Genomic DNA, 24699 nt, shown 5'->3' with positions numbered 1-24699 from the left:
AACATGCGAAAATTTCCCCTACTCTCGGATGTGCATTAAAACGTATCTTTTCAGTAGTCATTTCCAACTTTTCACGCTGATCGGTGCTCAAAATGCAACACAACCGTGTTCAAAGCAGGGATCCTATAGCAATGTTTGGTTGGGGGAGGCATAGAAAAGTTGGAGAAACTGTGACCTAAAACAATATTGGTGGTTGCAGGGTAGATTTGAAGTGAAATGGGTCGCGATGGTCTGTCATTTTTAAAAAGTGGGTCGCCAGAAAAAAAGTTTGGGAAACACTGTCTTATGTCATCATCCAGACCAACCCCCTTTGATAGGCCTATGGCAGCACAAGGAATTTACAGTTTTATATGACATAGGAAAGTATAGATAATAATAATAATAATAATAATAATAATAATAATTAAAACTAGAATGTAATGCCAGAGGAATTACAATAGTGGATGGAAAGCTGCTGGCTTAATGTTGGTGGGGAAATTCCTTGAAAAAAAAACTTTAAATCACTTAATCTTTGAGTTCATACAAACCCTCGTACCAAAAGACCTTGTGTGTCAAGGCGTTCTTGAGATATAACACTCAAGGTGTTTTTGACCTTGACATTTGACCTTTGACCTCCAACATCAATTCACTTCATCTTTGAATCCATACAAATACTCATACCAAATTTCAGGCATGTATGTCAAGGCATTCTTGAGATATCACACTCAGAGTGTTCATTGTTTTGACCTTTGACCTTTGACCTCCAACATAAACTCACTTCATCTTTGAGTCCATACAAACACTTGTACCAAATTTGAAGCATATACGTCAAACCGTTCTGGAGATATAATGCGCAAAGCATGAGATATGGCTGTGACTTTTATTTTGACACACAGGAAACACTTAAACAGGATGTGTAGTTTTAGGGAGCACCAGATTGTATGCATTAGAAGCTGAGACAGTTGAATTCACAGGTGATACCTGTGCCAGTGTTCTAATTAGCCCGGGAACTACTCTGGGAGCTTAACGAGCGCAGCTGGCTTTAGGCCATTATGACATCACAGCCATTCAAGTCTATGGGGGAAAAATTAGCTTTTTACCATTTTTAATCCCCTATTTCTCAAAAAGTATAAACTTTTAAGAAAATCTAAAAAAGTTACTCTGTTGTCCAACTCCAGACCTACAAAACGGTTATTTCAACATGTCTGTACGTTAAGTGGTTAGAGTCGCATTCATTCTTGAAAAGGTAAAAAGAAAAGGTTATAATAAGAAGAAGAAGAAGCCAGGAGATTTCAAGATAGTGGATTCCATCCACTATAAAAACAGTATGCTTTATCTATTCTTTGAAAGAAAGAAAGTAAGAATGTGCACCGTACTTGTGTGAACAAATGGAGAAAATTACTTTTTTGCTTGCATTTGTTTATGTCAAAAGACTTTCTACGAGAGTCTAAATCAAGTCTGACAGAGTTAATACAAATCTGACATGGAATGTAATTCAAAGCCACCCTTTTAAGTGCTTGAGCAACAATAACCCCTGGTATTCAGGCTAAAGCAATACCTATGGTGAATATTAATTTGTTGTCAACATATAGCCTACGAACATGCATACTTATTGATATGTACATAACATAATAAAGTTAACTGTAAATACTTAACAAACATGCAAATTAATGTACCACTTTTAATGTCAGACATACACAGGAAAGGTGTTATATTCCTTGTGCTATAGGTAAGGTAATTCTGAGGGAGAAAAAAAATCAGATACAAAAGTGAGTTTAAAACAGTCAGTTTGACATATTAGTGAGTGTAAATGCAGATAGTTACAGTAATTCAGATTCCTACTTGGCCACAAAGTTACTAACGTGGCTTTCTTGTCATGATTTCTTGCTTTTGTTGTCCTTGGTGAATAAACAATGTTGCTCTTGTTCGTTGCTCATGTCCAGTGTAATCCACGCCAGGCTGACACGTGCATTCTAAGTGTATCAAATGAGGGCAGTTTAACACGAGGCAGGTGTCTCGCATGACCTCTACGGCTGCTTGAACCACAATGTTGTTTCCTACAGCACTCCCTTTGCTTTAATGGACCAGATCTGAATTTTTGGTTTCGCCTAGTAAATCAGATGATACGTGGTACTGTACAGTGTTAAAGGATATCTACCTCTTCAGTGTCATTTACACTCAAAGTTTCATGAAAGAAAACGTGTAGACTGCCTGTGTGTGTGTGTGTGTCTTTGTTTAATGTGTCATGCTGATTAAAGTATTTGGTAAGTAAAGGAAACTAAGACATGGAACCAGCGAAGAAAATAAAGAATCACATGTACAAAGCATGTTGGATCTCAAAGCTCACAGACCAAGCGGCTCATGTCCGTCTTTTTCTGTAAAACTCTTAAAAGGTTGTACAATCCTGAAATTATTTTTTATTGCGACACGCTTGTCGGCAGAAGCACTTTTGGCTATAGCTGTGGGAATTAAATCCTGAAGGAGATTGTGACTATTGTACCCACAGGCTCAAGAACTGGAAACAAAAGCATTCTTGTTCAGACAGTCATCTGATTGGCTAAGAGAGAGGCAATAATGTCTTGAGTTACTACGTATGAGGGAAGCTCTTGGTATAAATGCTGCAATGGTCACCCAAGATTGAGGGTTCTAATACTCCAGCCACAATCCACCTAAGTAAGCTCACATCAAGGAGGCAACCATGGTCAGCCGGTGAGTGAACATTAATATTTTCATGAAAAGTTGTATGGACTAGATTGAAAGAGTTCACAATAGAAATAGAAATAGCACCCATCTTTCAGAGTTTTGGACATTCAGTACCACTTGGTGACCATTTGTAGACTGCCTGAGCAATGTCTCACTTTGACAAACTGAGCACAACAAACCAGAGTGATGATCTATGCAGAGGTTTGAGTGATAACCGATTTCTCTGTTCTATTTGGAGAGCAGATTTGAACACCCCGCTGGTGGCTACAAGAAAATCTTTGAAACCGTAGAGGAGACTGGAGAGGCCCTCCCAGCAACAGTCACTGGTAAGCCTTTACGTTCCCTCCATTAACTAAAACAAAGGTTCATTTCTATTTATAGTCGAATTGACCACATGACTTTTCACATTCCTTTCTGGCCTGTCCACAGGACGGATCCCGTCCTTCTTGAGGGGCGCTTTGCTGCGTCTGGGCCCAGGCCTGTTTGAAGTAGGAGATGAACCCTTCCTCCATCTTTTTGATGGCCAGGCTCTAATGCACAAATTTGATTTCAATAATGGACAGGTCACCTACATGCGCAAGTACGAATAGATTTGTTAATATTAAATCAAATTAAGTCCTTCATTTTCAGTATTAGTGATAAAACTTTTATAAATACCAAAACTATGTATATAAATATGTGAATGATTACCTCCCATATATTATATCCAAATGCAAGTGCCTGCTTTTTTTGGTTGAATTAGGTTTGTGAAGACCGATGCCTATGTGCGTGCCATGACAGAGAAGCGCGTTGTGATCACTGAGTTCGGCACAGTTGCCTACCCTGACCCTTGCAAAAACATATTCTCCAGGTTTGTAATGATCCATTTATATTCCTTACAGGTAATACTGTACCAAGTAAAAGATTACAAGTCCTCATGGTACCATCTACACCTCTTTCTGTCAATAGTACAATAAAAATTCGACATAAATCCATTCCGTTGTGATATGAATGACTGCAAAATGAACCACTCAGTAACTCTAGGAATTTGAAATGTTTGCAGGTTCTTCTCTTACTTCAAGGGTGTTGAGGTTACTGACAACTGCCTGGTAAATGTTTATCCAATTGGGGAGGATTACTATGCTGTTACAGAGACCAACTTCATTACAAAAGTCAACACAGACACTCTGGACACTCTCAAAAAGGTATATCCCATCAACTGACAGATGTTTCATTCTTAGCTAAACTGGATTTATTTCCCTTAATTTCACTGGTACTAATTATACACATTTATTCCCCACCATGCACATCAGGTCTCATTAATTAATTGATTGATTTATTCATTCAATAATTTAATTAAGGTGGACCTCATGAGCATTGTGAACGTCAATGGAGTCACAGCACATCCCCACATTGAGAGGGATGGCACAGTCTATAACATTGGCAACTGCATGGGAAAAGGAGCAAGTCTGGCCTACAACATTGTCAAGATGCCACCAACCCAGAAAGGTATGATCTTCCAGCGTTTCCAGGCGACTTGTCTCTGCTTGTCATGGCAATCCATGCAGAACCAGATGCCATGTGTTGGTTTGGTATAGTATTGTGTCTCTGATCCCTAAAACTAGCATGTGATATGTGCTCTACTTGTGCATGATCATCAGATAAGTCTGACTGCGTGGAGAAGGCTCAGGTGGTGGTACAGTTCCCCAGCGCAGAGCGGTTTAAGCCATCCTATGTCCACAGGTGCAGCACCATTGCACACATTCACTTACACAAGATACTTTTGTACTCAATTGTACTTTTGTACTCACTTTCTATTTGTGGGGTTGGACTTTCACAGCTTTGGGATGTCAGAAAACTACTTTGTATTTGTGGAGACACCCATCAAGATCAACCTGCTGAAATTCCTGGGGGCCTGGAGTGTCCGTGGGACCCAATACATGGATTGCTTTGAGTCTGACGACATGAAAGGAGTAAGTGTCGGAGCACCTGGTTCACAGTCATAATGCAGGTGGCTGGTTTGTTGCTCCCACCAAGGAGGTTTTTGGTGCAGTTTGTCTGTAAGCAGGATAACGCAAAAATGACTAAAGTGGAAACTCAATTCACTTCAAGTATTTCCGAATACCAGCACTTTCTCAGCATTTGTTTTCTGGACGTTGTGAATTCTGAAATATGCCTTTCTATGTTTTACAGACCTGGTTTCACATTGCCAGGAAGAATAATCCAGAGTACATTGACATTAAGTACAGGACCGGTTCCATGGGCCTTTTCCATCACATCAATTGCTATGAGGACCAAGGCTGCATTATTGTGGATCTGTGCACTTGGAAAGGGTAAGCATATGCATGAAGCCTTTATCAAACGTCAGGAAAATAATCTCTTGATCTAATATACAAGCTCATTTGATGACATAAGTATCCTGCATCTTTGCCAAAACTCTTGTCCAATAATTGGACTGGTATTTGTACACAAGGTACAAATTATAGGCCTAGAAGAAGCATGTTACCTAGGTTTATTCTAATTTATGGATTAAGCACATGGATTATACACATTGATCACCCATACCCTTCTATGTGTTGTGTGTAGGCCTGAGTTTGTGTATAACTTCTTGTGGCTGGCGAATCTCCGTTCCAACTGGGAGGACGTGAAAAGAAATGCCGTCCGGGCCCCTCACCCTGAGGTGCGCAGGTACGCCATTCCCCTGAATGTCACCAAGGTGAGTTCTTCGCCATCTGTCTGCATCCTAAAAAGCATTGGGGCATTTTTACTTAGTATTTACATAGGATGACTAAGTCTGTGATGCTGGTGAAAGTCTGCATTTGGTCAAAAAGGCTCTTTTCTTTTACCATTCTTTCACATTTTACAGCAAAAAAGTGTATTTACAATGGCTCAATTAATTTGACATCACTAATTAAGTCTGTCTCTGTGTGTGTGTGTGTGTGTGTGTGTGTGTGTGTGTGTGTGTGTGTGTGTGTGTGTGTGTGTGTGTGTGTGTGTGTGTGTGTGTGTGTGTGTTTACGCATGTATGTGAATGTCTGGAATAAACATCAACAGGAAGAACAGGGGACAAACTTGATCACTCTGAACTACACAACTGCTACTGCAGTGATGCGCGAAGATGGTACCATCTGGTTGGAGCCCGAGGTGCTATTCTCCGCTCCTTACAATGGTAAGAGGACCACTGGTGGCTTTTATATCACTTCCATGTCAGTCAAAGTTTTCTTTGCCAAATCTTTAAACAAACATTATTAGAAAAGATAGAGGAATAATTTATAACAAATGTTAAAAATTAGGATCAGTTGTAATTTATGACATTTACTTTTTTTTGTCCATAGCTTTTGAATTCCCCCAAATCAATTACAAAATGTGCAATGGAAGGAATTACACGTATGCCTATGCCCTGGGCCTGAACCATTTCGTTCCAGACAGGGTATGTACCTAATTATAATTGTGATCAGATTTACAGTATAATCACCCGACGGAAGACCATAAAGTGAACAAAAGCAAAACACAAATGAACTCAAACCATGCAATTGTGCTTGAGCTTCTTGCATGCAGTGCTATTTTTGTTTTGATCAATCTTTATTTACTATGTTGACTTCAGATCTGCAAGCTGAATGTGAGGACCAAGGAGACCTGGGTATGGCAGGAGCCAGATTCCTACCCCTCTGAGCCCCTGTTTGTGCAGACCCCTGACAGCACAGATGAGGATGACGGTGCGTGTGAACTCACAAGTTTATTTATTTATTTCTCAGATCATTTACAGGTCTTTTACACTAAAGCCATACTTTTACTCATTTTATACACACACGTCCCAGTAAACATAATCAAAAAGGAAAGATTTCTGACAGCACATGAAACATTAATTTCCAGGTGTGCTCTTGAGTATTGTGGTGGCCCCGGCATCCGTGAGACCGACGTACATGCTCATCCTCAATGCAAAGGACCTCTCGGAGATTGCCAGGGCCGAGGTTGATATCATCACTCCTGTCACGTTCCATGGAATGTACAAGCCTTAGGAAGAACAGCTCACAGTTCAGTCTTCTGACACCTAAAGGTATACGACTTGGCAAGCAATTTGTGAAACACGTCTTCAAAATGTGTACACAGAGTTTGGTAGACGTCTTTTTAGTAACTAACAGGTAATTGCGACCAAGCCTTAAACACTGGATTAGTGCATGTATGACTTGATATGGCACAAACTGCTTCATGAGTGTTGGATTTGAGTATTGCTGGAACACATTACATGGTATTACAGATGACTTGCATCTGTGGTCAGCCGAAGTTTATATTTAAATGTTTATGCTTTTGGTTCTTGATCTTATTTAAATTAAAGACAAACCCACTTAATTTAATTGGTTGGACCATCTTATTTTTCCCAATGAATCTAACAGTAGCTCGGCAACTCTCCTTTGAATTTACAGTGCAGAGCAGAGCCCTGGCTTTATTTGTTGCACATTTGGAGCACAACCAGTCTTAGCACCACCATGATTGGTGAATGCATCTCAGGTATAAGTAACAACAGCAGCAAAAGACAGTTTGGTGAATGTAGAATACTCTGAACAATTGTTAAGATTGAAATCAAAACCAAAATAAAAGCAAATATGTTGACTAAGTTGTGTGTAATGTAAGTGTTTCCTTATTCCTGGTTTAACATCACTAGCTCTGAACTTTTATATTGTGACCACCCTTACTCAGAGTAAATAACTCTGCAACAACAGTAATGTCAAAATGTGGGAAAGGTTTGGTCCCAGTCTACAATGAGGCTGTTTGGTAATACCATGCATGTGACACAAATGGATCAGTATTTCAACTTCTTTGCATAGTCTACAGAAGAAAAGGCATGGAGCAACCTGTGGAAGTTCTCAGGAGGTCAGAAATCTACATTTCCAGGAAATGCCCAGCGAGGCATCTGGCTTTCACAACACCACAGGGCTAATACGCTGTTCCATGAGAGTGCTTAAACACTATAGCCACTGAAGCAGGTTACTCCATGTCTGTGTGTGAAGCAATAGGTGGATTTGCTACAGCATTACCATTCTTTGCCACAGGAACACAACAAATACCAAAATGGATAAGACTTTGGGAACACAAAGATGCATTGTAGCCTACATTTAATCACAGTGGGATTGGATTTTGGGATTTTAGAGAAAAAAAACTTTGTTTTTTAAAAAATGATGATAAAGTACTTTAACGTAAAGCACCCATTGTAAAAATACTTCCTTGACCCATTTAATGACCATCAACAACCAGTGTAGAATCCATTAGGGGTGCAAGACTCATGAATTATGCACATAAGTCTGTAAATTGAAAAGTTTTCAAAAAGTTTTCTGAACATTAAAAAAAGACAGATTGACAATTTATCTGATATAGTAAAATTACCCCAAAACACAAATTTCCACAACACACACACACACATTTGGTTGTGAAACTTAATTTGCAAGTATTACGGTCATCTATACAAGCAATAACATCACTTGCCACTATAGCATGTTCATATCATCTTTAATGTGATCTTTATTACATGGTTACTGAATGGGCAGAGTTGAAGTGTCAATGGTCAAAGCTTGGCTAACTATAAAGACAAAAGAAATCCTATACTACTCTTCTGGAAAATAAAAGAAAACAAATATATTGACTAAAGAGACATTAAATATAAATAAAATAAATTGGTCAACCGATAAAGCTACAAACGCCCCTACAAATGTTAGTCTGGCTAACACAAGCTGTCAACCACAATAATGTAGACAAGGAGAAAGTGTAAAATCACTTGTCAGTAAATTATTAAAATTGACATAGAAGAGCTGATTGAGAGCGAGATCTTACATCTCCTAATAATAATAATAATAATAATAATAATAATGCAAAAAATATTTTATCTTCAACTTCTCTGTTTTTCATCTGTGGCTGCCTATGTTGTCAGTTAACCCAAACATAATAAATAACACTGTAGCATTACAGCCATGCCACCTCTTCAGCTCGACCTGCGAGCAATTCTACAATAATCCAAAATTTTAATTTCAACATCCTGAATGCAGAAATATCTAGTTTTTGTTTTTGTTGTTGTCACACTGTCAATCACAAGTTTTCATTCACTGTATATTTCACCTAAGGTATTGTTCATATCATGATGATAATATTCTAAACTGACAGAAAGGGTGTATGAATCTCATTGGTTTACTTTTTCAAATGTACTGCTACTGTACACAAAAGAATGGGACTGTACACTGCTATGATATATAGGGTGACCAACACATTTGGATATAATGCAAAAAAAAAAAACCCATTTAGGAACTGACACTTCAATAAAAGGCCTTCAGTAGTGTAGTGTATGATGATGTGACCCAAATAGATTGTTTACTGTAACACTTCATCATCTGAAATGTACACCAATAGTATGTCACATAAATACTGATCAACAATAGCATTAATAGAATTATTTACAGTGACCTATGTGACAAAAATAAGGTTAGTGCAAGGTTAAGGTTATACTGTACATAAATATATGATTCCCATTACTAACCTATGTAAAGTGCAATTTTCTAGGTTATATATATATATATATATATATATATATATATATATATATATATATATATGTATGTATGTGTATATATATATATATATATATATATATATATATATATATATATATACTGTATATATATATATGTTTTGTATGTGCAAGCAATCCTACTGTACTTGCAAACCGGTGGCTACTTGTTCCTGATTCCCATGCGCAAATGAGCCCTTTACATTGGCTGAATGAGAGTGACTCGACTCCTCCAGTTGTGGACAAAGTACTACACAGTTCTGAAGACTAGAAGAGTTAAGACATAAAATGATGCCTGAAAAACTGGGCAACTCAAATAGAAATGAAGTTTTCTTTTTGTCTCAATAGAACATTGCATGTTTGCTTGAAAAGTACGGCAGGCACGACTCACTTGACTGCCTTTCTCTGCACTGCTAGCTCAGAGGAGATAAGACAGTCAACATCTTTCTGGAAGAAAGAAATATGGATTGGTCTTTCTAGGCATGAAACCTGCTCTTGGACTAAAATTTGGTTTTCAACCTAGAATTCAAAATTCCTTTTGGTCCTAGGCTCAGAAAAAAAAAAAAAAAAAAACATTTCGGCAAGTCGTTGATCTAGACCTTGACTTTGAAAACTGATTTTAACTTGACAAATCCTTTTTTTTTAAGATAGTAAAACAAAACAAAATAAAATATATATAATGCTAAGAGCTAAAGACAAATGATCCTCAATGTTTATGCAAACCACAAGACTGCACGCCAGCTGGCCACACAACACAGCATGTACGCAGGGAAACCATTGACCAAAACCTAACCACAGTTTACAGCCCCAAAGCATACCGAGCCATTTCCCATGCAGCAACACAGGCTGCTGCGTGAAATGGGGTCTTTTTACTCCCCCCCCCTCCACCCCCCAACACCCCCTATATTCATTGATGTGTCCCCACATAGGGTTTGAAGTCTGGGTCAAATTGAGACTAAGAGCTTTGAAGGAGGGCGTAAGAGCAAGAAGAAGAAGTAGGGAGAGTGGTCCACTCCACGGTCAGTTGGTCTCGTACGTGGAGAGGAGAGCGGCGTCCACTGGCTCCATGCATGAAGGGCAGGTGAAAGAGCGCATCAGCCAATCATCTATGCAGTCCATGTGATAAATGTGCATGCATGGCAAGAATCGAATTGGGTCTCCATATACAAAGTCCATCATGCAGATCACACACCTGCAAAAGAGTAATCAGGTATTACACTGTAGCTTTACTATAATCAAACTATAAAGGCCTTGTATACTATAAGGCTTTGTTGCGCGCACCACATTGGTCACTGCATTTATCTGCTACAGCTTGTACTTACTCTCTAATTTTCTTCTCTGAGCCATCCTGACCCCCATCATAGACCCCCCGGGGCAGATGTTGGATGAGGCCTATGCGCTGAGCGATTCGGATCTGCTCCTCTTCAGTGAGCTGAGTGGCTAGGCATGTTTGACTGGGTGTGGGGTGGTACACAGGCATGTGGGCCTGCTCCTGCAAGATAGGGACAATGGACTTAAGAAGTGTCTGCTTTGCCAAATATGAGTTATATAGCCTTGCCTCTGTTTGAGATTGACTCTGACAGGAAAGTCAATCAAGATGGTAGACCTTTCAGGCCCACATAAGTAGATATGATAGGGTAGGTATTGCTAGGCCAACTTCTATTACACATTTCCCCTAAGTTATCTTATTTTTCAACTTCATCAACACATCTGACACATTCAATTTTGGGGAGAGGCTGTCAACATTTCTAACACAGGCCATAAATAATTCGTGCTAACCTGCATCACTCATACCTATATAGTTAAGTAAACATCACAATCTAGCAGTGTCTGAACTTACTTAGCCAGCGTCTATCTAGGTCAGTAACCTTACGTTAGCTAGAGATAGCTGTTTTAACTTTCTATAAGTTCTGACCAAGTTTTGTGTTCTCAACGTTTTTTTTTTTTTTTAAATGCCTTGTGTTATATTAAACATACATCTACAAAGATTCGTCCATTACATTAGACATCACATAACACAGATCAATCAATACACAAAGAATAAAAGGCTTTGCACATATGCGGAAATGACCCGACTATAAATAGCTAGCTGGTTGGCAGAAATGCTAACCTGCCTAAACAACAAGCCAAGACTGTTCCGTCGTTGTAATTGCGATGTTATTGCTAACACCTAAAACACTTACCTCATAAGGTGGAGGTGGCTCTAAATCCGGGTCTGTGCCATCACCATAACTAGCTCTGTCAGACTGCGATTCATGTAACAACGAAATATCGTCTGATGTAGGGGATTTCAGACAATTGCCCATGACCACTCCAAGCCCTTTCCCTCTTCCAGCTAGCTAGCAAATCTTAGCGATCGTAAATTCCTCTATCACGGTCTGATTACAACTATTTCCGTGACAAATTAAACAAACAGAGTCAAATCACTGGTTTAACTCTTGAACTCGCTAATTCATTTTGGGTAAATTAGTCACTCAGGTTTACTGTCTCGGATTATCAATATGGATCATTCCGAAACAAAGGACCTGCCTATTCAGATGTTTAGACTGAAAACTAGCTTCTAGCTACCTAGCCAACTAACGTTAAAATTATTTTCTTGATAAGACAGTGATCTACATTCATTTACCGAAAACAATTCTAATCCTACTACTAGTATTCGTTTTGATTACACAACATATTGGACGCCCCGTTCCTAAATATATCACGCTGAATATTTAGAGGATAAATTACACTGCTAGCAAACACTTCTCTTCCGTAGCAGGCGTCACAGCTTGAGTGTTGTTTTCCTACGTCAGAGAAAGGTGGTTCCAAAAGCAAGCTCGCTCTGAGTGGATGGTTTGAGTCTAACGTCACACATTAAAAACGAACACGTGGAACACCAAATACATCTCACGCTATTCTATGCTCTTTGCACAGGTCTGTGTCCTTTCTTTTAGGCTACTGTTGGTAGGTTGCATGGGACTGGCATCCATCTTCAATTAAACTGGCCGATTATTAGATATGAGATTATTACTAGGCTTATTTTCCGGAGCCAGATCAGATCCGATAGTGGTGCATGTGTGATGGCATGGATAGCCTTCATTTTAGTAAAGCTGCAAGGACAACACATTTTGAATGAAACACAATTTATTTTGTTTACAACCAACTTAATCTCGATGGTAAAAACTATTATTATTATTATTATTATTATTATTATTATTATTATTAATCATATTATTATTATTTACTAGGCTACTTACTTACATTTCATTACCAATCCGTACATTAATGTGTGGAGTGGGCTATATACAATTAAACAAAATGTACAGTATTAACAGTGTGGCTACTGTGGACAGGAAGAGCAAAACAATTACACAGGCGTGGTGGCACAGAAGTCGTTACCTTAGTAATGCTACTAGACAATAGTTTAGGCCAAATCAAGAATTAAACAGATATAAGAAAAAAACAATCACAGCTACGGCTATGAAATCTATTGCTGCTCCAATGGAATGCACAACACTGTTCTTTTCACAATATTATTAACTATTCCATTTAAAGTTTAATAGTGTTAATCATTCAAAGGTTTGTATAGGCTAAGTGCTGTCTGTTTCATTATCTTCCAGTCAAACATGAGTTTCAGCATTTAACATCCAGCTTAATCACTTTGAAACCAACAGGCCCACAATTCACCTATCTTAGGTTAGGAATTTCAGAGGCTCCGGAGTTAACTGCAACACTGCCATTGATGTCATAACCTGAAATTAATCCGAACTCACATTTGATGGTGTCAGGACTTTCTTCTGGACTATGGTTGTCACATACAATTGTGTTGCTGTTTTCAAAATCCCAGGGATAAAACCTGGCTGCGTTCAGCTCAGGGCCAAACAACATTTCCGCAATGCTGTCAGGCACAGAACTATGGCGACTTGAACGTGCCACTTTGTTCAGCTCTGAACAGCAGCCATCTTGCTCTGAGAAGTCAGAGCAGGTGGTCGTTCTCTCTCTAGTGTCCTCTGGGTTCTGATCATTTAGCCTACTCGTTTCAGACTCTGAGAGGCTCCAACCAGTTGTCTCACTGGACTCTGAATCAAAAGGGTGACCTCGCACGGAGTCATCAGAACTAGTTCCAGTAGGTGTGTATTCACATCTTTCTACTTGTTCAAAACTATGGCTCCTGTCACTGGTGGTGAACATGCTGGGCTCCAAGCCCCAGGAGAACTGGCTTGGCCCATTAGATGCAGTTTCAAAGAATGCAGATTGAGAACAATGGTTGCTTTCGCTACCTACATCACACATCTCTGCATCACTAGGCTCAGGGCTGAAGGGATCAAACTGCATTAGTTCTGGTGGCCGCAAGTCACAGTTTACTGCATTGCTGGTTTTATAACAGCTACTATCATACTCTCTCAGATGGTAGCCCCCAGAGTCAGCCTTCGGTTCTGGACTGAGAGAGTTCAGACCCCTAAATTCAGATGGTCCCGAGTTCATCAATAGCTTGCAGTTGTGGGAGACAAAGTCCTCAGATTTACTATTAAAGTTGTCACAGTGTGTTACAGCACTGATGTCTGGAATGTGAGAATTCTTTTGAGCTGGACTGGAAAAATCATCACTGCCCAGGGAACTGGAGGCCTTTGTGTCCCATAGCTCACCGCCACTCGAGTCACAACTAGCTCTGTCATTGGGTTCTGAACTAAAAGATTCATAATCTGTGTGTTTTGAACCCACTGGATCAGACCTGGAAATATTGTTAAGACCAAGATGACATGGGTCTAGATTTATTACCTGCTGACAGTTAGCATTCATACTTATCGGGTCAGCTGCGTCTGGACTAAAAGGACCACCTGCTTTTAAGTCAAAGCTCTCAATGGGAACTAAAATATTGCATTCCCCATCATCCAACCCAACAAAGTTAAAGTGGACAGCTTCATTTTGTTCTGGACTAAATGGGTCAGGATACCGATACTGAGTTTCACTGACTTCCTGCTTGCTTGAACCGGTGAGGTCAGGACTATCATGATTATTCTGATTCATTCCAGTTCCATCCATGTCATCAACTTTGCCATTATTGAGTTGAGGACTGAGGGGACTATGTTCCACAAATTCATAATCACAAAAACTGTTATCAGCTGGAGAATTTACAGAGGCGCAGTCGCTGAATCCGGAGCCCTCCCTGCTAGCTCTCAATGTGTCAGGATCAGCAGCAGTAGGGTAGTGATGGCAAAGTTCAAAGACACAACCATCACAGTTTGTGGTGTTGAGGTTACGAGAAGTACCTTCTTGATCACTAAATTTTGGAGCAACAGATGAAACCCTGATCCTCTGACTGGATTCCACATTCAAATGGTTTTCATCACAGACATCAGAGTCTTCAAACTGATACCCATTTATGTCATTTCCATAGCAAAAGGGCTCAGAACAACTTGATGTGGCCTCTGAGGTCTCAATGCATAGTGCCATACTTGCTTCACAGCTAAAGTGTCTACGAACCTGAACCTTGGACTCTGCTAGGCTGTACATCCCCGTGTCCATCAGTGGAGAGCCACTGCGCTCAGAGCCATCGGGGTCACATCGATGGACTTCACTGCCCTGTGGGCGTGAGAGGACATACTCCATGGGTCCGCACTGTTCCTCATCAATACCATCAACGTTCAGGGGGCAGGAATTGTTTAATTCAAGACCCACTGATTTCCGTTCTTGTTCGCCAGAGAGTGCAATACTTAAAGGGGTAGGATCCCTAAGCTCAATGGGGCCAGGGTTCTCAGTGACACTTGACTCATGATGTGTTATGTAAGTGTTCTGATCAGCTAGGTCAACTGGGGAATAATTTGTGTGACTAGATTCAGAGCAGATGGACATGCTTATTTCAAAGCCATCACATTCTCCCCTGGTTTCAAGAGCATTAGAATCAGGGTTTGTAGCAGTGCTGTCAAATTGGTCTCCAGCCTGGGACCTATCTCCAATGTGCCCTATTTCATTGGAGGAACAAGATTCAGCAACGAAATACTCTTTATCATCCATATTGTTAGCACTTTCAGGCACACAAAGTTCAGGCTCAGATTCACGTTGGTCAAGATGGTCATCAGGTGGGTACTGTTCTTCTCCTTCAAACTGGCTGAAGAGATTATCAGATGCAAATGGATCAGTGCCTTTGAAAGGATCACTGAAAAATCCATCGGTAGAATCTGTGGAGAACATTTCACATGATTAAATTAAATGTTTTGGGTCTTTTATCACCAAATGGTGTTATCAATTTGCAGATTCTATAGACAGATGTACAACCCAGCTGACCACTATGCTTTGGACACACACATCACCCTGACCTTGTCATTCATACCAATGTTGGCAAAGCAAATGGCAAAGCATTATTTTCATTTGTACACACATGTTTCATGCCTGAGGCCCCAGAGCAAAATCATTTCCAAAATTAAACAACAAATTAGATTATACTCACCAGCAACCTCCACTTTTGGAAACAAGTCATCTCTGAACATGTCATCTGTTGGAAATAAATGTGTTCAATATGTGAAAACATAGTGTGTTTATGTGTTCGTTGTTTTGATCAAAATGAGTACTTCTCTAAAACAGTATTACTCACTGTCAGTGAAGGGGTCTGGATGATAAAAGTCAAACTGCCCAAGCGTGGTGCGACTGCTAGTTTGGGTCATGAGGGACTGGACGGTTGATGCCTCTTCCTCATCCTCCTCTAAGTCAGGAGAGTCGATCTGCCAAATGAGAAATACCAAGACTGGCTCACCATTGAGGGTAACATATACTGTACAAGCATCCATATCATAATGGGATTTTTTTTACCCACAACCCTATCTTACTTGCAGTTGCATGTTATAGTGTAAGACCAGCCTTTTTGCATACCTAAATCAGTGGAAGGTTTCCATATTGACAAAAGTCTTTGTAATCACAGTACCCCTGTCGATACGTACATACAATGAACTGAAAGTCACTGTTTTCAGCTATGGTCACCCTACTCAAGGCCTAACTCAGTCTCGGGCCTCTCCTGGACCACAGGAAAATACCTGAACTCTAACTGTATTTGTCAAAGGAGAAATGATAATCTGCTCGTGTTTGGTATCATGTTAGAAGTCTCCATGCGAGAAATACAACATTGTCAGTTTCTGTAATCTGGGATATTGTATGCCCTCTCTGATGAGATGTGCCCACACCCTGTGCTCTCAGATAAGATAGAGTCCCTGGTGATTCAGGGGTTTCCAGTAGAATGGCGTCTATATGTTAATATGTTAAGTTGTTTTAGATGTAAGATAAGAACACAGATTCTCTTCTGTTCTGCTCTCCTTGTCTTGGGCTGGCTAGGCGTTTCTCAGCCCTTGCTCTATGCCCCCCCCTCTCTCTCCTTTCTTTGGAGTTTGTTTTATTTTTCTTTATATTTTATGTACTGTTTTATCTGATGTACTGTATTTAACATCTAACTTGTTTTATAATTTGTTAAGTTTATGTTTTTAATTTGTTATTTGGTTAAGCTTACTTTGTTCAACTGGCATCCAACTTGTTATGGTATATATGCCTATCTGAATTTTACCTCAAATTCAATTGAAGTGATATTGCTTTACATTTAAGTTTATGGATATTGGTTAATAAATCATCATTCTACCACCATTTATATATCTCTCATTGTATGTCATGCCACTACTCTGCTACTACTTGGTAATTATTCAAAGCTAATGTCTTAATTTATGGAGTCAGCTTAATCATAGTTTCTCATAATATTTACCTTACCACTGCTTCACCGTTCTGTTCTAATGTTCAAGACAAGTTTAAACCTTTCGTGGCCAACGCAATTCTAATTCCTGAGAAGCGTCTGTGCCATCCTTACAATAGTATTCTCACTTAATATTGGACCAGAAAATGAACCAAAAATGTCTAAGATGGGTGAATAGAGCCCAGGTAAAATCAATACAGGAGTTTATCAATAATTCCCATTCCTGTATAATATGTAACACAATATATCTGATTTACATTAAATGTTTGTTCTAAAATTGGCAAACCTGTGGTGTGATGGACCTGGGTGACGACCCTTCCTCTTCCTCTTTCACCTCAGTGAGTGTGATTTCAGTGAATGAAGAGGATCCGCTGCTTTTCTGTCAGAAGGGCCAGATATGTGGAGGTGGAGATAAGAAAGGGGTCAGCCAGCTAGTGGCAGAACACCCGACGGAGAGATCACATGCACACATGCGCAGTGTGTGAGTGCGGTATGTGTGTGCTCATACCAGGTTGTCTGCAGGATTGGGCCTGTCTGGCTCTTCCTCCCTGGCGCTCTCGCCGCACAGCTCCTCGTCATCGACGATGTGCAGCTGCAGGTCCTGCTCACTCAGCTCCCCCTCGTCCCCCTGGCTCCCCTCCTCGGTGGCGTCCTCTGTGTGGATCTCTTCTCCTCCCTGCTGGTGGCTGATGCCTATGGCAACAGGTCCCTCAACGGCAATTAGCTCAGCTATGAGCTCACCAAGTCTTTGTTGAGCCTGGTCAAAAGACACGACACCTGTTATGTGATGGCAAAAGGGGATAAGATTGGATGACTTTGTCTGTGATACTTGTTGTCGGAGTACTCTGAATACGGTGAGAAATATGACTCGTGACTCGTGTGTTTACATTCATTACATTTGATATATGGCCATTCCAAATCATGCCCCCTTTTTTTCTGAAGTCTGATAGATGATCATGAAAACACCAGCTGAAAAGGTGTGGTGACTATCCCTGAAGTAAGCTCACATGCAGAGATGACACACAGTGTTACAGACGTACACTCACTTTGTCCAGTGAACACACAGTTAATCCTGGCAGGGTATCACTTGTACAACTTTGAGACGGAGAGAAGATGCACATGACCGTTGAGGAACTTACACCTCTGGAACATGCAGGTTTTCACATGCCCTCATCTCATTATGCTATCCTTATGCTTCTTGTAGTTTGTAACACTAATATACATTTAGCACATGTAAAACATTCCATTTCACACCTAAATAATGAGCACTAAGACCATGCCATGCATGATTATGCATGGTATGCATGGTAAACTAAATATTAGATGTAGAATCTTTATTTTTAGCTTGTCTCTACAAAAGTGGCAAGTTAATGCTTGTCTCACTTGTAAAAACAACTATATTAAAAATATAGTTTATTAAATATACTTTGCAACATTTGCAAAATATCCAAATATCCTGGCCCTGAAGCACTCTTTCTGCCACCAAAATGGCCACAACCAAAACCATTATTACAGAGCAGTGGCATATCCTGAACTAGAAGACGGAGCATCATTATTTAACTATTTTGACTATTTGAACAATAGTCAAAATAATCTCAAAGGTGATGTGGGAGGGATTTTGCTACTCATATCTGCTAGCTAGCATAGCATAGCACCCAAAGCATGAAACTGTACTTTGCGTGTATTGTACTTGGCTGTTGCTTAGCTGTCTGTTGCACATGGGAAGATCGGAAAGCTGCAGTGGAACTCTTAGGTCTGAAATGAGGTCAAGCACTCATAAAGCTACTGCAACCCATTACTGCATGTGCTAAATATTTTACATATGCTACAAACAAAAAAAACCTGTACATCTGTTTCTATACATCTCCATGCCTAGAAACTGTCTTAAGCGATAAACAGTTGATTCCTATGAAGATGGCACTTTGGTTCCTTACTTGCCCAGAGCAGCAAGTAAGTTCTGGTATGTAAGACACAGTTGCTGATAGCCAATGAGCAGCCATCCAATGAGCTTGGGCCACACGTTCACCTTAGACCATCACGTTGCTCGCTCCATAGGCAGCCAGAAGAGGTGACTAGGACAAGCAGCCATTTCAAGCGTGGTCAGACAGTGGGAAGACAAAGCTTAGAACAAGGGGGACCTCACCAAAGACACACCAACCCGTGAAATCTCGGCATACGATTGGCTAATGGAGTTCTGCAGAGGGCTGATGCGGACCCTGGCGCCCTCCACCTTGCGCTCCGTCTGGGTGATGTCCTCCTGCAGGCGCTGTAGCTCCCCCTGGGCACGGGACAGCTCTTCCTCGTACTCATGCACGCTCTGCTCCAACTCCTCCTGCTCCTCCTGTAAGGAAAGCAGCTGCAAAAACAATTAAGTATGTCAGTAATCTGCGACAAACAGCCCTAGGTTGTGTCAGTCCTTGAAAACATGTTCTAAAGCAAAGAGAAACAATCTGTGTATTTCTTCCCAAGCAAAAGCCACTCATTTTATGTGTTTGAACAGAACTGAGGAAAGTAAAATAATGGTATTCAAAATCACATCTATGGCAAGCAGAGCAAATTTGAACTTTACTGTCATTACTGCTGCTGCTGCTGCTACTACCAATGATAATGATAATAATATAAATAGATGAATAATCTCTAATTATGTTGAAGGTTCATGAGAATATTGTCACTGAGGCTCACCAACTGTCTCTCTTCTTTGCGCTGCTGCTGGATCAGCTCGATCTGCTTCTTCAGCTCTGTCCTCTGCTTTGCCAGCTTCTCCAGTTCCTCTTGAGTCTCATGGCGCTGCTCCTGCTCCTCCTTCAAGCCAAGCTCCTCACAAGCCATTTCTTCGTGAAGCTCCTGGTGGTCAGATTAGGACACACATAGAGAGGGTGGGGGTTCATAAGAGACCTTATGAATAATAATTCTGAACTAGATGTACTGTATAGCAGTACAAAATATGATTCACGGTTGTTAATTGGCTCCATGTCCTATAGAGCATGACCAACATGGGATTTTGAAGGCCGATACCAATTTCGATGTTTGAGTTTTTCAAAAACCGATGACCGATATATATCGGCCGATAGTCATTTTTAACAAAGACAATGTAAAAATGTTCTCCCATAACAAGGTTCTGATTAAGGTGGGGCATTATGTATTTGAATAGGCCTAACTATCTTTGTTTCTATCTATCTATCTTTATTTGGGGCCGTGGCCTACTGGGGGGCAGCCGTGGCCTACTGGTTAGCGCTTCGGACTTGTAACCGGAGGGTTGTCGACCAGTAGGCACGGCTGAAGTGCCCTTGAGCAAGGCACCTAACCCTTCACTGCTCCCCGAGCGCCGCTGTTGTTGCAGGCAGCTCACTGCGCCGGGATTAGTGTGTGCTTCACCTCACTGTGTGTTCACTGTGTGCTGAGTGTGTTTCACTAATTCACGGATTGGGATAAATGCAGAGACCAAATTTCCCCTCACGGGATCAAAAGAGTATATATACTTATATTCTATCTAGTTTCCTAATGAAAGGCATATCATATAGGCCTACAGTAATCTATTTTTTTAAGAAATAAAAGTGTCAGGTCTTTGTTTTTAGTAGGGCGGCTAAGAGCGGTTTTTCAGTGGAATCGTGCAAATAGTGAAGCATCAAATTTGGCACATTTGTTCTCTAGGGCATACTAAAACAATTTGTCCAATTGGCTAATGGAAAATCCAAGATGGCGGCCATATTTCAAGATTTTCATTTTTCTCATTGAAATGCACGTACTGGCTCAATTTCACCAACGGTAACAGACAGGGGAGGGTCCAAGGATTCCAATAGTACCTCATTTTTGAAAATCGGGCATACGAGTCAAAAGTTAGGCTACATGCATTAACACAATATCCAAAAAGCCCCCCCCACACACACACACACATACGTATGCACACACATGTATGCACACACCTTTACACAGACACACACATACATACCAGGCTTGTGCAAAATTCCAGAATTGAATTGAAACTGGCTCTTAAATTCCAATTCAATTCTTGAATTTCACTTGCATTTCAATTGAGGTAGCAAACAGGAAGCAGAATTCGAATTGTGCACAACCCTGATACACACACACACATAGGCGTACATAGACCCACACTCACACACACATCACACTTCCACAAATGTACATGTACATACGAACACACACACACATAGCCTACTCTAACACACACACACACACACACACACACACACACACACACATACGCACACACACACACACACACACACACACACACACGAACACAAACTCACACACAGACAATCACCTTCACGCACACACACACACACACATACACACACACACACACACGCACACACACACACACACACACACACATATACGTTCACATACACACATACACACATTCTCGATGAACCACAATGAGGAATTCCTTTCCTTGTAGCATCCCCTTCTGCATTCCACAGTGGGTAGAAGCTCCCCTTCTCTAAATAAGAATTCTATTTCCTTACTAGCTACATACTTGAGGTTGGAGATACAGTATTTAGGCACATCAAGTTTCTCACATACTGGAACTTCAAGATACATAGCCTTATGATTCTCTTACAGTAATAGAACTTGACGGACAATCTGGTAGTTTTCTAATATCCATAGGGGGAAAGACGTGGGGCCTAAAACAGCGATGGATAAATAGGTCTGCTTGAAAAGGAAAAATGGAGACTCTGAACTGAACTGTAAACAAATGGAGAGACGAAATTGCCATTATTTTTGCTATATTAGGCTACAGTGTGTAATTCTGTTACAATTTGAAAACCTATTTAGCAAGCAGAAGTGTCCCAGCCCAATGTTTAGGATGCATCGTAGACAGGTAGCCTATCTATGCCCTGCTGTCGCATTAGCGTTGTGGCTAACTAACTTTGCTCCTGTCAGTATGGACAGTGCTGTTATCAATGTGCTCGGCAGGGGCGTAGCACAAGATCCTGTGCCCCTGCATAGGCAGTGCTGATGGGCTCCCATGCTCCTCAACCCAGGTAAAATAAAATATATTCCAGACTTTTCAAGGGCCCTCTATCCCTAGTCCGACGCCCCTGGTGCTTGGTGTAACCACGTTTATGTTTCACAAACACACCAACAATCAAACTAGCCTCAATCACTCAACGTTATTTTACCGTTACGTTAACGTTATTTTACCTATGGGCATACATAACATTAAGCTGGTGTAAGATTAACGTTCCTGCAGTAAAAAACTTTGACAATTCCTATATGACCTCTATGCTAGCAACGCTAGTGACAGTCATAATGATAAGTTCAATATTAGGTGAGTACGGCACCAACATAATCATGATGAGAGAGCACTGGTATGTTGACACTGAGTCAAGTCTCTGAGTTGGCCTATACGTTTCACTCATGTCTTTCTGTGTATATATATCATGTCTTTCTGTGTATATATATATATATATATATATATATATATATATATATATATATATATATATATATATATACACACAGAAAGACATGAGTGAAACGTATAGGCCAACTCAGAGACTTGACTCAGTGTCAACATACCAGTGCTCTCATCATGATTATGTGTGTGTGTGTGTGTGTGTGTGTGTGTGTTAAACTTAATTTGATGCTATACTGGCTTACAATACTAAGTATGGAATGTCGGACATTGCTGATGTCCCTACTGGTATTGCTCTAGACGTTGTTGGAGCTTGAACCTTTTAATCGGTTTGAGATGAATTGGGTGTGTTAAATGAAAAATGTCCTACATTGGGTTGTAAAGAATTTTGTAAAAACCAAAAATGTCCTACATTGTGTTACGTTAATTTATTCTAACTTGACTGCATTAGTTAGTGGTCCAGCTGACGGCTTACTATATAAGCACATTGGCAGAGAGTTTGCGGGGCTCCGCACTTAAACTGCTCTAACCGCTTGCTGCTTTGCACTTCGGGACCCACCTCCACCTGAACTCCTCCTCATGTGCCTGCTCTGTTCTGTATTCGGCTTTCCATGTTGGCTCATAGGGGGAAGGTGGTCTCAGAACAGAGCCATAGGCTACTGCCAAATGTAACTTGTTGCAAATAGAAATACAATTATTATTTTGAGTAAAGTGGTCCTGACTGTAAATGATTTCATGTCAGTTACAACTAATTAAATTCATGGTTTTAACATGTGTTTGGTCCGCAAACTTGTTTGCTCAACATTAGTCGGTTAATCCACAATAGACGGTAGAGGATGCACACTGAAGAGTTCATGCTGAAAAGCCTGCACTCTTGCCCAGGTATCGATGCTAATTATGCTTTCAGAGAAACTCCAGAACATCTCCTTCTTCCTTCTTTTATTAAACTTTCAGTTTGTTTAGATTATAAATGCATGTGATCCAACATCTAATCAATAAGCAATAAGCATTCTATAGCAATATAAAATCATAATACCTGGATTTCATTGCTTTGATGATTGGAAGTGCCATCATTCTCCTTGTCCACCTTTTCCAGGGAGATGTCCCTGAACACCAGGATGAAAGGCATTATAAATACACAATCAGTATCAGCTAAAATCATTAAGGCTATTAGAATTGAATCTCTTTCTCTCTCTCTTTCTGTGTGTGCGTGTGTGTGTGTGTGTGCAAGGGTCCGCGTGTTTTTGTGTGTTGGTGCAGCTTCAACGGAGCATGTGCAAGGTGCCGCACTCAGTATGAGTCAGTCATTCACAGAAAAAGGGGTTCTGATAGGAGAAACATCCTATAGGCTACTCTTTCAGACCGTACACCTCAACAACAAAATTAATATGCATAAATACATAAACTAAAACTAGTCAACTTAATGGAAATAACCCATCTGGTCATGTTAGGACACAAATGGAGCCTACTTCAGGAGTTGCCCTAATATGCGTCTGGTCATGGTTGTCATGATTCGCATCCACCGTGTCCTGACTGACTTAAGTCGCTGCCACCTAAGATGGAAATTATTGTAGGGCAAATCATTCACTAGATTTCAATAAATCTAGTTATTGTCACGTCCATACGTAGGCTAATGTCAAGATGATTTGTTTCGTGGCTTCACTCTGTTCACTCACTAAGGAGAAGCAGGAGGCATGTTCACGGCTAATCAGTGTTTTTCATCGGATCTGCGCTTATTCAATGTCAGAGAGGCCATTGAAACCTACAAAGTCGTTTCAAAATGGACTTAACGTGAGCATTACCTTTCGCCAGCCCGTTGCCGTGTCGGCCTAAGGCAATCCAGTATAAACCGCATCATCTTAGCGGTCCTTGATTTCACATCCCAGGTATTTCCATCCCATGTAGAATTCGAATTATTCCGGGCAATGAGGCAGAGTTGTTTTTGTGCAAAGAAGCGCCACTAATTACCTAGAATATTAAAACAACAAGTCCTTGCAGTAAAATCAAATATTTTAACACGTAAATGATAGACGTTTTGTATCCTTTAAAGGTAAGGAGATGCAGAGCATCTTCTTGTATCCGGTCTCTCTCCTTGAAACAGCAGTGTTGCATTACACAGTTAAACCACTAGAGACAGTAGACTTTAGAGCATTCAAATAGCTAGAGGGACATAGGACAGTTCTTGGAAATTCACACTATATGAAGGGGTTATTTGTGCTGATATGATATGGCTGGAAAATAGTCAAACTGTTTTAATGTGTATAATATGCACAACATTAGTAATGGCAAGACAATGAAATCAACTGTATTTTGTGATTTATTTCTTGTCAAAAGATTTTGATCAGATGCACTTACAGTAGGGTGAAGTTAGGTAAATTGGGACATCAGGTA

General features: G+C 40.4%; 3 protein-coding genes across 3 annotated transcripts; 1 reads left to right on the top strand and 2 right to left on the bottom strand.

Moving 5' to 3' along the window:
• Positions 1-3200: 3200 nt before the first annotated feature.
• rpe65a (retinoid isomerohydrolase RPE65 a) lies at positions 3201-6757 on the top strand. The gene is made up of 12 exons (XM_076293532.1): positions 3201-3262; positions 3425-3532; positions 3725-3866; positions 4023-4170; positions 4323-4404; positions 4502-4634; positions 4855-4994; positions 5248-5377; positions 5716-5830; positions 5997-6091; positions 6266-6377; positions 6535-6757. Exons 1-12 carry the CDS (start codon positions 3216-3218, stop codon positions 6678-6680), a joined length of 1398 nt encoding a protein of 465 aa, XP_076149647.1. The 5' UTR covers positions 3201-3215; the 3' UTR covers positions 6681-6757.
• A 2556-nt stretch (positions 6758-9313) lies between these two features.
• Positions 9314-11989, bottom strand: LOC143133711 (RING finger protein 11). Its single transcript, XM_076293531.1, has 3 exons — positions 11398-11989; positions 10537-10706; positions 9314-10406 (listed from the first exon to the last, which is right to left on the bottom strand). The coding sequence occupies exons 1-3, from the start codon at positions 11518-11520 to the stop codon at positions 10235-10237; spliced, it is 465 nt and encodes a 154-aa protein (XP_076149646.1). The 5' UTR covers positions 11521-11989; the 3' UTR covers positions 9314-10234.
• Positions 11990-12469: 480 nt separating this feature from the next.
• LOC143135007 (uncharacterized) lies at positions 12470-18258 on the bottom strand. Its single transcript, XM_076295733.1, has 5 exons — positions 17434-18258; positions 17212-17304; positions 15789-15915; positions 15645-15689; positions 12470-15375 (listed from the first exon to the last, which is right to left on the bottom strand). The coding sequence occupies exons 3-5, from the start codon at positions 15856-15858 to the stop codon at positions 12884-12886; spliced, it is 2607 nt and encodes an 868-aa protein (XP_076151848.1). The 5' UTR covers positions 15859-15915; positions 17212-17304; positions 17434-18258; the 3' UTR covers positions 12470-12883.
• Positions 18259-24699: the final 6441 nt, after the last annotated feature.

The sequence above is a fragment of the Alosa pseudoharengus genome, unplaced genomic scaffold (genome assembly GCF_046254945.1).
Source record: "Alosa pseudoharengus isolate Yale_2024_CS ecotype anadromous, Long Island Sound unplaced genomic scaffold, YU_APseudo_1.1 YU_APseudo_1.1_scf_2, whole genome shotgun sequence".
Classification (NCBI taxonomy): domain Eukaryota; kingdom Metazoa; phylum Chordata; class Actinopteri; order Clupeiformes; family Clupeidae; genus Alosa; species Alosa pseudoharengus.
The sequence above is the reverse complement of the archived record's forward strand: the minus strand, read 5'-3'. Positions and strand labels throughout refer to the sequence as shown.